This window comes from Thermobia domestica, chromosome 16 (assembly GCF_964235325.1).
Source record: "Thermobia domestica chromosome 16, izTheDome1.hap1.1, whole genome shotgun sequence".
Taxonomy (NCBI): Eukaryota; Metazoa; Arthropoda; class Insecta; order Zygentoma; family Lepismatidae; genus Thermobia; species Thermobia domestica.
This window is the reverse complement of record NC_137469.1, coordinates 5,001-18,464: the sequence shown is the minus strand read 5'-3', so window position 1 is coordinate 18,464 and position 13,464 is coordinate 5,001. Positions and strand designations below refer to the sequence as shown.

Here is a 13,464-nt window from a genome sequence, read left to right as displayed (position 1 = left end):
TGAAAAATTCTTTATACAAACTAATACTGACTGCTTTACTAAACCGAAAATACGTAAATTCTTCCTTAGTTGATTTGAAGTGATACAATCCAAATAGAACAGAAACAAGAACGCTAACCAGAAAAACCTATTGCTAAACCAAGGTACAGTAACCCAAAAAATAATTCTGTTGTCTCATTTTTGTAAAACATTACTTTTGTTAAGTAGCATATCTTTACAAAATTCAGTGGTTTTTATTTTTACTTTCAGTCTGTAGAGATGTTAGCTTACTAATATCATATAAAATACTCTAATAAATAATTGGTATAAACATTAATCATTTCTAATGTTATTCTCAAGAACGCTAATCTATTTCGATTAACATCCGATAGAACATCTTGCATTTAGATTCATCGTTCGTTTGAGCAGCGAAGCTATATGAGACATAGTACTGCAGCTAATCATGGAATCTGAAAGAAGTGTGCTTCCAGAGAATCAAACCAGGGACTTTCGTGTCAAATATGCGTTTACTAAATACATAGGAAGGTGCCCCTATTAAAATAAGATAATCACAATTAAATTACGTTAGTGATGCAATTTAATAAATGGAAGGAAATGACCCAGGTCGTAGTAAAATTTGAATTCATATTACATCAAATTTGCTGAATGTGCTTATCTTGTTCCTTACAAGTCAGTATCAGTTTCCCGTATGGAATTTATGAGACGTGATCCTTTGGTTTATGGTGAAATTGGTAAAATTAAACTCAAATTTCAACAAATATCATAGAAAGCAGTAGAAAGACATTTCCACGTATGAAGTCTATTGGTAGATTAGGTCCGTGGTATTGATTTGCTTATTTTATTTACTTATTTACAGTTTCATATTGCACTAGGCCACTTTGCTGAAACTGTACAACATGAAAACAAATGAAAACAGAAACAGAAAAAGAATAAAATACATAAAAGGTTCATCTCTCAATATACAAGGTCCTTATCAATTGAGTTCTCAGAGGTAAAAATATTACATCCACTTGACAATGTATTGTAATCATGCACTAGTTTGTGAAACAAGGAGCGTTTTACAATCGATAATTTAGATATCACATACGTTAGCAAATTGATAGAATGAGATAGGAACACAAAATTTAATCTGCGATAGTGAAAATTATGCGAATGATGGTCTCATACAGATAAAGTATATCAGCTCTGTGGCATCGTTTGTCAGGGGAACACTAGTTCATAAAATACATTAGTTCTTGTTTCGAGTTATTACACACCTCGGGAATTCTAACTATGGTAAGAAATAAGTTTAATACAGAGTCAATGCGAGATAGATTAATAGGTATTGCCATGTTCCAAAGACAATATTTAATGACCGGGGAAATAAAACATCGTAGGGGCAGGGAGACTAATCTAAAGAGTAGACCAGGTATTTTCATAGCTCTGGATAATATCGAACTCATGCGATCCGCAAAGGACAGATTCTCATCAAAGACAACACTTAGATCTTTTTGAGATGAAACGTGTTTGATAGGTACATTGCTAACATTATATATTTGTTGAAGAACATTCTGTTTCAAGGACAGAAATTGTAGTACATTTATTGGAGTTTAGAGACAGATTCCAGGTAGAGCAAAATTTACATATCTATATCAGCTTGGAAAGAATTGAGTTGAATTGATTTTGAATTTAGCATCCCTTTAAGTAGGAAGGCTATATGAAAGAGGACCTACTGATTAACGTGAAATCAAAACATGAGCTTTGCGGGGAATCGAACCCGAGTCTACTACGCCAAAGGCGTCTACACTAACCGTTTAGACAGGAAGGAGCTCAGCTTGCAGGGAAGAAGCATCGTGAATATTTCATTTTTCAAGTGATAAAGTCTTTAAGAATTGCAGAAATAATATCCGCAAATGTGAGACAACATCATTATTACCACTCAGTATGCAACAGGGATTAAAAACAAGGGCACAATTTATACTGTCTCACGGTGACCTTTCATAGCCAAATAAACCGTTTAGACTCGAAGCTGTTATTTAATGACGGCCTAGACAAAGAAATATCGATGTTTAAATATTCATGATTCGATGAAAACAAATCTCTACATGAAGTGATGACAGTTCATTTAGACATTTGAGCTATACCATTACTTCGCGAGATATAGTGATCTGATTGAGTATAGAGCTTGGTCTCATAAACAATCTTTTAGATAATTAGTATAGCAAGAAATAATAGTGAATGTAGTCGATCATACAGTTCTCCCCTTTTATTAACAACTAAGTTAACGCACTTTCCTATTCAAAACATGTAGCAGGCAACCTCCATAGCACATTTATTGTAAAGTTTGCTGCTCTCCAGCCCATTTCATGTTAAAGCATTTGAACGATAGTGTAGTGCTATCATTAAGTACACAGCAAGCTATCCTAAAGGTAAACACTACGTTGTTTTCTTCTATTTAGTAAAGAATTTGCGATTTCATTAAACTAATTTAATGCAAACAAAGGAAGTATTGGAAGTGCTCAAAATATTACAGCATATAAAGGATAACTTTAAAGGAATGTATATAAGTAAACGTACCTGAGTTTCTTAGAATTACTATCAATTTCTCCACAATCTATTTCTTTAACTTTCTCTTTCGTCTGATTGGTTGATTCTGTTATTGCACCATGCTCTTTTGGTATCAGAGTTTCTTCTATCATGGCCTGTTCAATGGCATTATTTCCTTCTGTTTCATTTCCTCCTCCTCTCTTACATTCTAACGACACAGAACAAATAGCAAGAGGATCCATAATTTCAGATTCCTTGACGTCACTGTTATGTCGTTCATATTTGAGATCTTCGATAGGATCATTTTCTGTTTCCTTTTCAGCATCAATGGAAGGAAGAGCTTCAGTTTCTGTCTCAATTTCAACTTTAATCAAAGGAACAGGCTCATTTTCTGTTTCCATTTAAACATCAATGGATGCAATGTTGTAACAACTAAAAGCTATTTAGTTAACTTAGCAGATAATTACGATGTCATCCTCAGATCTACAATATTTAGTGTTTTAGTAAAGAAAATTCTGAAAGAATTAGAAAACATTATACTCAACAAAATAAGACCTAAATGCAAACTAAACTACATGTTATTTAATTTTAAAATAATTATAATATAATAATAGACAATTAAGAAGTTCTAGAGCTTCGGAGTTTCATATTACAGAGACAAGTACACATAATAAAATAAGTTTAAAGGAAGTATGACATACTTTATAACTAATTATGTTCATTTGCGCCATTTTATTAGATTAAAAATCATTTCATTCCAAATATTTATCAAAAGGTTATGAACCATATTTCCAGAGATAATTTTAGTTAAATTAAGTGTCACAATCGTACAACTGCAGCAGTATTAAGCACCGGAGAAAATTACGATCAGTCAATGAAACGGGTGTAGCAATATAGAAAGATCCTTTTCCGTAGAAATATACATAGATTAAATGCTAACGAAAAACACGCTGCTGGTGTCACGAGGTTCTGGTGCTGCAACGAATTTATTTAGAAACTGAACGGCAAGTACTAAGGTTGACACGATCTCTTGCTCTCAATGAGATACGAAAGAAGTGAATTTAAAAGTTTGACAGTAATGTAGTGTTTAGGTTTGCTAATCAAGAATACAGAATATTAATCTTATCTATTGATGTGCTCACACCAGTAAGATTTTTCATGCTGAGTTTTACATTGAAATGCATTTACAAAAACACCCTCGATTTTGTTATAAAAAAAAAAAAAAAAAAAAATATTAAACTTTGGTACAGAAAGTAACCAATCATTCTGCTTTTAGCTAAAAACTAGGGGACGCCTAACTTCGCATTAAATGCGGTTGCTTACAGAGAAAAGCAAAACCCTAATTTCAATGAAAAGAGAAATCTGAATTTCTTAATCTACCTGCATCAACTCTAGTAAGTCATACATAGATAAATTACATCTACCTTGCTCTGTAAAGAGTAGTTTAGTCTTAGGCTTTTTTTTTTTTTTTAAATTTATATTTTTGTTCCAAATAAATGTGTTGGTGATATGTGCAATCTATAGGACTTAATAGATTGGAATTAGAACGCTTAGTGCTGTGGATTGTATTTGTCTTTCTAAATATGCATTTTAATATTTTAATTAATAGCTGCCTAAATGCTGAACTATTTAAAACATGGTTTAATAATACAATTTCATTATGAGGAGCCTCTCAAGCATCCAATAAAATTATGGGTTAACTTTACTACGCACCCTCCAGCAGATATACTCACTGAGAAACGAGAAATAACATGGGTTAACTGCTGTACCGCCTGACCAATTTTCAGAAATTTACCGGATCAATTAGAGAATTTATTTAAGTTTGTGGAGAAGAATGAGTGAATGTCAGGTAAGGGGAATAATAAAACTTAAGAAAGTGGTGTATTTGTTGGTTGTTTTTTATGTTGTAAGCGGCACTGTATGTGGAGGCGGATGGACTATTTCGCGGAGAGGTACACTTGTTTTACTATACGAATCCATAGATTGTAAAATGTACAGAGAAATTTGTGCAAGTCTTTAATTTGCACATTTCATGTTGAGAACAGAACCTAACCAACCCCTGCGGGGCTTCTAACCCGTTCCTACTACTAATACTATGGATTCATATCGTAAAACTTCATGGCTAATTACATAATCTAACGTACATTAATGTAAACCAACCAAATAATCCCGAATGCAGTATATTTTGGTACTTTTTTCGATCCTCAAATTGGTCCGGTGATACAGCAGTAATGCCAATTATACTCGGTCAGTGTTCCGTTAACGGGGTCCAGTGTCTTTGACACCACTTCTTTCTATTGATTACATAATATAACGTTATATTAGGTTGGGTTAGGTTAGGTTAGGTTAGCTTAAGGACGTCAGTGTAGTTTTGGACCCCCTTAACGGAACATGGACCTTACACTCTATTAATTTTATGAAAATGGATCAAAACCTACCTAATCTTAAGCTAACCCATTCCTACTCCTAGCCTACTTATCCCTATCTTACTCTACTCTACCCTACTTTACCATATCCTTTTAACGCTGCCCTACTTTTCAATGCGCAACTGGAGCGTGCATTGTGAAGTTTATTCAAAATTACTTTTTGTCGTACATTTTATAGTATAATGTAATGCTGAGATTCTAAAATACTTACTACCGGTATTGTTATTATTATTATAGTATGGAACTTGGGTAAAGAGATATACCGAGGTAACTTTTCAAAAGTATTGCAAAATATGGTAAGCCACCTTGAGTGCAATGAAGGTATATATATATATATATATATATATATATATATATATATATATATATATATATATATATATATAGATATAGATATATAAGATATATATATATATATATATATATATACATTTCATATTAAATAAATATATCATAAACTATTATTTTTGACACAAATTTCAAATGCGTTAGATAGTGTTAAATTCTGTTCTAACTTCCGCACTTTGTATCCACGGATATAGTATCCATGAAGCTGCATCAGTTCGCGAAGGAGCAGGACGCTCACACTTCTAGGGATTATTCACTGAGTGTGTACGAACTTAAAAAGGGGGTAACAAAGCGACTTTTATTTACTTATCGACTGATACGGAAATAAAAAAAGCGTACCTGTACTTTATATCTGCATGTGCAGTGTCCTTATACTTTATGTATGACTATGTGTGTGTGGAGGGGGGGGGGATTGAACGCATATCGCATGTGTTGTGCACATGGATACTTCTTACTATTGCACTACGTAGAAAATTTATGGTATTTTATGTAGAAGTTATAATAGAACACAGAAGAAACGCAAATCAGGGGGTTCTCATGTATACTATTACCGTTATAAAAATTTAAGGATAAAATCTATTATTTGAGAAAGGAATAGTAATAGCAAAATATCACTAATAAAAGTTGTACAGAACCTGTTCAACCCTTACTTCTTAGGTACCTAGAAAAACTACAAATACACTTTCGAAATTCTGCAAACACAGCCCTTTCACCAAGAATCCTTGGCAAACGACTACGTTGACATACGACAACCCAAAAAGGAAGCGAAGCGTTACCAAACGTTGTGTATGATTCTTAGCGGAAATTGAATACAAATGTGTAGAGTAGGTTATTTATTTGTTTATTGCGTCAATTCAACGGTCTAACCGACATAGCAGTTCTAGTGTTATTTTGCGCTTCATTGCTTTACGCAGATTTTTGTGAAGATTATTATGAAGACACTCAAAATTTCTAGTGGCTCATTCCAGAACGGTCTCCGCTAAATTTGTTGGATAAGTGTTTCAACACAACGCAAATAATATAATAAGTAATTACAACTTTTAAGCCTATCATTGTAAATTACAATATAAATGTTGTTTTACGTCAACGAAGGAACGGCTTTATTTCGTACAAGCCTTCTGAAAAACTGCGAGGGTAACACAACCAAAACATACATTAACTATTATAAATATTATGCCTGTCATTACATAATACTGCGTACTGTTTCCATTATGTTAAGCATCTCGTTATGAAATGTATCTGAAAGTCAATGGGAAAGGCATAATAATATACAGTATAACCTCGTTAACACGAACTCGTTTAAGCCGAACACTCGCTTAGGAGGAACAAAATTTCGGTCCCGGCATCGCTGTATGTTATCTTATAGGAAGTTTTATGGGTTAACACGAATTTCGGTTAGCACGAATTACGAACTAATTTTTAGTCCCTTGAGTCAGTAAAGGTTTTGATTTAACACGAACATTCAATCCTTTGCTTTTTTTTTTTTTTAGATCATTTTTCTTAATTCAGATTTCACTCCAGATCAGTATCGTCTGCAAGAAATCGTCTTACGCCATGATCACGTTTGACTGTACCATATAGCTACGTTATCGCTACGCGCATGAAAAGACATTTTCCCACTTTACTTCGCTCTTTCACTACGTTTTACTTCACACACGTGTGTATAAAGTAAAATTAATATAAATCGGGACTTTTTCCGTTCATTTGCTCAACGTAATTCATCGGAAATGGATTCTGGACTGCTTGGTTTGACTACTGCCCACTTAATAATGACAAATTTTATTGCCCCCCGGATTTACATTCAAACGCCACCACTATGTGTGTCTACTACTTTCTCCTGTGTCTCTTTTGTCTTCGAATCTCCTGCTTTTCGAACTGACTGATCTTATTAAAGTATAAGCATATGCCAGTTTTCCTAACTGCCCTAATGACTCTACTGCTAAGCAGAAGTAATGATCGAGTAGTTTTTTGAGATACCGGTATGCAGTGTTCATTTGGTCAAACTCTACGCATGAAGTTTATAAATAGTACGGAAGAACGGACAGATAAACAGACAGTCATTCAAAGCTCTATATCTTATCATGTCGTCGCCATCAAACGTACGTATAAATTCGTTGAAATCTTGAATGTAATTGTACTCGTTTACGTCAGTGTGCATATCATCATTTGCGCTGTTTCTTCATGGTTTTTCTTGGTTCTCGCTTTCTAAGCAAACACCACACCACACCACCTGTGATGTCTGGGTTTCGATTCCCTGTAGCAGCTACTATAGTTTCCTGGAAGAACAATCCTAGATATTACTCAAGGGTGCAGCCAAGGGGGGCCCATCGGGGCCAGGCCCCCCCAAATGGTTTCCTGGCCTCCCAAATGACCAGCTTTTAAAACATCATAGTAAAATTATCTCGCTTCATTCATTTAAAAGTAGCAAAGTTTATTGACAATTAATAATTTACGGTAAAATAGTATGGAGAAATATTGTTTTTCCATACCGATCGAAAATAGTATGGTACCTTTTCTCTTCCTTATACTGATCGAAAAATAGGATAGTTTTTTGTGACAGCAGATTACACAATTTACTGCGATTTATATTTGACAGTATTTGTAAGTACAGTATATTTTTATATGCTTTAGCAAGTGTTTTAAAAGACATAGAGAATGGAAAATTTGTTGAGAAACAATGTTTTTATTCAAGTTGGATTTCATCCGCTCTCTCTTTTATTTCTAGTCAATGTAATAAAATAATTATGTTTTTTTTTTAAAGTCACGAATAATAAATAAATACTTTTGTCAGGAAACCGTAAAGAAATTAAGTGAAGTTTCAAAGAAAATCAATCTTGTGTTGATAGGTTCTGTATACAAAGTCTTAAATTTAAATATAAAGGTAACCAAGAAAAGTTTTGTTGCTTTTTCACCCACCACCTTCGAACATCGATATGTCACCTAACCTGGAAGATCAAAAATAGTTCCCATTAGCATCGACGACCTTCTGAAAACGTTCTGGAAGACCATTGAATCCATCGCGGTAGAACTTGGGTGGGCCGTGAAACGAAGAAGGTATCAGGTGCATTTTGGACTTTTACTAGGGATTTGAACTGGCGTCCTTTAAGGTGATTGTCCAAAGAATGGAACAGGTGATAATCGGACGGTGACATACCCGGGGAATATAGTGGGTGCAATATTGTTTCCCATCCAAGGCGGAGAATGGTGTCCTGAGTCATCCTAGCCACGTTTGAGTTAGCGTTGTTCCGTAAACGAGGATCCATTTGCAATTCAGAAGTGATGGCTCCAGAGTTTTGAGTTTTTCTTGAGCACAGCTCAACTGCTGACACGACACAGTTGCATTGATACTCTGACCAGCTGGTAGCAGTTCCCGATGCACAATGCACCAAACACACAGAAGGACCTTCTGGTACAGTGCTGGTTTCTGCTGTTTTGAAATCGGTTCATGGGATGCTAACCAATGATGACGGCGCCGTGAAGCTTCGTATAGAACCCACTTTTTATCACATGTCAACATCCTGTCCAGAAATGGCTCCGAAACAGTAAATAAATACAGGCGACTGCCCCGTTGCCTTCTGGCCCGGAATCAAAACCTGTGAGACCCATCGACCCAACTTGTAGTGCTTTCCAAGTTGATGGATGTGCTGCCGAATGGTTTCTCTACTCACACTGAAACCCAGTTCCTCTTTGTATATTTGTTGGTCTTCAGCACGTGGTGTTTTCGGGTGTTTCATCATCGTCCTTAAACTTGTTAAACCATCGCTGCACTGTCCGCGTCGTCAGGACACCCTCACCAAAGGCCTGGCATATCTTGTGTCCCGCTACAGCGTTGTTTGACCTCCATTTGAACTCGTTCAGCATACATGCTCTTATGACGCTGTGTGGATGTCCCATGTTCCCTCTGTCTTTACGCAAGTTCACGGTGTATATGAATTGCCAGAACCAGATAGTATGTTGGATATACCCACACCAACAACTGACGTTCGCCTTATCTCCATTCGCATTCAACTCACGGTGTGAGGTCCAATTGAACACAGACTTCCACGAAAAGGGACATAACTTTCTTGGTTACCTTTTTTATGCACAAAAGTATAGCGTTTGGTCTCGGACAGTAGTTCTTGATTAAGCATAATAAAAACTATCTTGAATATAATTTATGGAGAAAAAAACAAATAATAATAATAATAATAATAATAATAATAATAATAATAATAATAATAATAATAATAATAATAATAATAATAATAATAAGCTAAAATAATGCTTTTAGTTTTCCAGAAGGAAACCAAAATTTTCCTTTCTTTCAGGCCTCAGAAACACTAGCAGCAACACATTTTTGGCTTTGTCCATTGTAGCTGCCCCACCTCAAAAACGACGGGCCCCTCCTACACAAACCTGCTGGCTACACCCCTGATATTACTATTGCTGTTTTTCTCTTTTCAACGATTCATTTCTATTTATTGCAGCCCTAACAGCAATTGTGAATGTTAGAGCCTCATGATAAATTAAAATTGGTCCCAAGCGCAAGAATGGCACATATATAGTCATGAAATACCTAGGTTATAAATGTCTTACGTTTTTCATTTTGTTAGTGCATTCTCCGACATTGTCATTCAACCACTTCCATTTACAGTCACTTAGCTCTGTGGTAGAGTGCACGACTCTGGTGTGAGTGGTTTTCTAGATGCTTTCGGAGATGCTTTGCTACATGATGTCGTTCGTTCAATCAGGGGCGGACCAAGGACCGGGCAAGTGCCCGGGGCACCAGAGGTAGACGGGCGCCAAAACAAGTTTCGAAAAGTAAAATTTGTAACGTGCTTTCTACTGACTTTCTCTGGTTTATATTCTTGTAAAGTAGAGTCAATAGCATCATGTATTTCCATTCCACCATGGAAGTGGAGCCGCGGTGGCTCAGTGCTAGAACGTTCACCTCTGGTGCTTGGGGTTTCAAGTTTAATGCCAGCCCCCGCCAAGTGAACCTAGTGGTGTACAAACACCGTGTGCGTGGGTTTCCTCGAGGTTCTCCCGTTTTTTCCCACTTTCTTCATTCGACCATTTCATTCATTACTCAGCATCATCGTCTCCTTTAGCCTAACCGGCATAGTCGTGGGACGTAAAAATCAAAGATTTCACTTCATTTTCATTTTCCACCATGGAAGAAGAAAGTATCATAGTATTAGGGGGACTGTATCGACAAATGGAGACATGGCATGCGGAAGAAAGAGTGGAGGGGAAGTTGGTATTGTTTATAGCGGGCCATGTTCTTTTCGTACTTTCCCACGCAATGAGTGTTGTTTAATTTTATGTATGTTACTCTTTTAAGGTGGTAGTGGAGGGGGAACAGTAGGCCTATATGCAGCACTTACTTTTGTTTTCTTAGAAATAACATCGCCGAGCCAAATTGTCGGCCTTTGTTGAAAGTAGTGTTTAGGAGATGTTATTGTTTCGCTGTGTACAGTTCTTACCAAATCATTCATTTCGAGAATGCTTGTGAGATCGAATATACGCTTGGACGCATTCGAATGGAAGTTCTCTAAATTGTCTTTGATATTGTATTGTTACTTATCAAACCTACAAAAGTTAGATTTCTAATACTTGATAAAACCTGTTTGAAGAGTGTTCTAGCTTCTGTACAAATTCACGAGATACATTTTATGAATGCTATGAACTTCAACTATTAGGATTACATAAAAAGGGCTGTTTATATTGCTGTGCGTAAAACACGTTGAACATACGTGAAAGGTATTAATTGGTATTTCATGTTATTAGCATAAAAATTGTTACATAGTTGGATATATGATAGAATGGCTCCTGATGTTATTGATACAATAAAACAATTTAAAATATAGCAGTAATCATGTCACCAATAGTAGTACTTAATGAATGCTGTTTCATATATATTGGTACATTAATAATAATAATAATAATAATAATAATAATAATAATAATAATAATAATAATAATAATAATAATAATAATAATAATAATAATAATAATAATAATAATACAATGTAGTTGATACTATATGTATAATTTTAAGTACTAAATATACCTATATCACATATTTGAGTATTAATTTTTCTTTTTGAAAACTGGGTGTAAAATATTAAAATCACTGTAATAAAATGTAAAATATAGGCTTATAGGCTACGAATTGGGGGGCGCCAAAAAGTCGATTTTCCCGGGTGAAAATTTAGCCTTTGTCCGCCCCTGAATTCGTTTCCTTGTGGATGCTACTGTATTTTACCTTTCCTGGTTTCCTGGAAGGTGAGACGGAAATACTGGATACTAGACTCTTGCTCCAGTTTCACAGTTTTTGACAATACGTTAAAATTGGCGCCAATTCTACGAAATACCTAAGTTACTGTTCATGAAATACCTAAGTTACAATAGGTTTCCCTATGTGTCTCTTCGACTAATTGCATCTCCATTCACTTAATTTAGTGGTAGAATTTTCGTCTCTATTGCGAAGGTCCTTCGATCGATCCTCTACCACGCGACTTCGGGTGCGTTCACCGACATTCTCATTCCACCAATTCCATCATCAGTCACTTGACTCAGAGATAGAGCACTGGCCTGTAGTGCGGAGAGTCCCTGATTCGATCCCCTTTTTGGTTAAGGTTAGGTTAGGTTAGGTTAGGTTAGGTTAGGTTAGGTTAGGTTAGGTGAGGTTAGGTTAGGTGAGGTTAGGTTAGGTTAGGTTAGGTGAGGTTAGGTGAGGTTAGGTTAGGTTAGGTGAGGTGAGGTTAGGTTAGGTTAGGTTAGGTTAGGTTAGGTTAGGTTAGGTTTGGTTAGGTTAGGTTAGGTTAGGTTAGGTTAGGTTAGGTTAGGTTAGGTAGCAACTAGTTGGCAATAATGTTACGAACGTAGCTAATTCCAACAATAACAGCTATATTTGTACTACTAAGATTATTATTATCACTATCTGTTCTGCACTTATACAGGAATTACATAATACAACCTATTTCATTCTAAGAATTAATTACATAATTAGTTAAGAAATTCATTTCTTTCGAATGGAGATACGAGAATCCCAAGACAAATTCCTAAAACAAAAATAAATAAATTAAAAATTTTAAAAAATGCTTAAAAAGCATATTTTACCAGCCTTCTGAAACCAAGCAAATATTCAGAATTGCAATATGTACTGTGCGGAGCGTATTTTATTAAGAGTAGAACAAAAATCCACCAAAGTTTATTTAATTAGAACAAAAGCTCACTAGACATTTCACGAGTGAACATTAAATTCCAACTGTGTACATAAAGAACGCAGTAAATTTAAAGCTGAACAAATAACATTTATTATGCAATACAGTGGGTGACATTAATAAGTCTTAAACGGCACAAGTCCTAAAAATATAGGCACTAGACCTAAATTTTAGGTCCTGTGCCATTTTTGCAGAAATTACTACATAGTCATTTAGGGGTGTAGCCTGCAAATTTTTCTAGGGAAGCATGATTTTTATATATATAAATACATAATATTATTATATTTCCAGTTAGTTCCTTTTTGAAACCTGGACCTTGACAGAGCGTAAATTTAAAACCACAGCTTGTGGGAAATATACGAAAAAGTTAGTTATAAGAAATCGGAAACTGTTCATGCAAGTCCATTTGTTTGACGGTATTTATCTTCTGTACTCTTATATAAAAGAGTAAAGATGAGTGATTTTTGGGCATACTACTACAAGTAGAGTCGTTAAATTTTAATTATAAAATATAATTTTCTAATGAAAGCAGGACATAAAGAATTTTTGGAAATAAGTATCGTAAAAAGGGTGGGGCAAGATTTTTAAAAGGGCAGTGTATCTCGCAAGTTTCTAAAGCTAGTAAAATGAAACTTGGCATATAAACTTTCCTGTTAAAAAAAGTGAAAATTGAACACATAAAAGGGAAAGACCAAAGACAGCACTTTTTTAATGTTCGAATTCCCCATTACTTACTCAGAAAATATGTAAATACGTATGATATAGAATTAGAAACTCCAACCGTACGTATGGCTCAAATCTTGCAATCGGTGCGAGATATTGAGAAAAAATAATCGAAAATAGTCTCCCATTTATGATACCCCTTGGCTTTTTTTAAATCAATACTTCTTTCACTTGTGTCTGTAAAGGGACATGTACAAATGTTGTGAGGAATGAGAAGGGGATTTATGCTCATA

At 35.1% G+C, this 13,464-nt stretch overlaps 1 protein-coding gene across 8 annotated transcripts in view; it reads right to left on the bottom strand.

The window, feature by feature from the left end:
• Positions 1 to 6,304, bottom strand: part of LOC145672855 (uncharacterized) — a 45,140-nt gene extending 38,836 nt beyond the window's left edge. For 2 of the 8 annotated variants that reach the window (XM_081742003.1, XM_081742009.1), the window contains exon 1: positions 2,557 to 2,695. Coding sequence is in view for 6 of the 8 variants with exons in the window: in XM_081742010.1 (XP_081598136.1) it covers positions 2,557 to 2,927 (371 nt within the window). In the remaining 2 variants the exon portion in view is untranslated. Of the gene's footprint in view, positions 1 to 2,556; positions 3,042 to 5,163; positions 5,183 to 5,639; positions 5,866 to 5,935 lie in introns of those variants that run through there. The other 6 variants (XM_081742010.1, XM_081742004.1, XM_081742005.1 and 3 more) reach the window with 6 other exon arrangements.
• Positions 6,305 to 13,464: the final 7,160 nt, after the last annotated feature.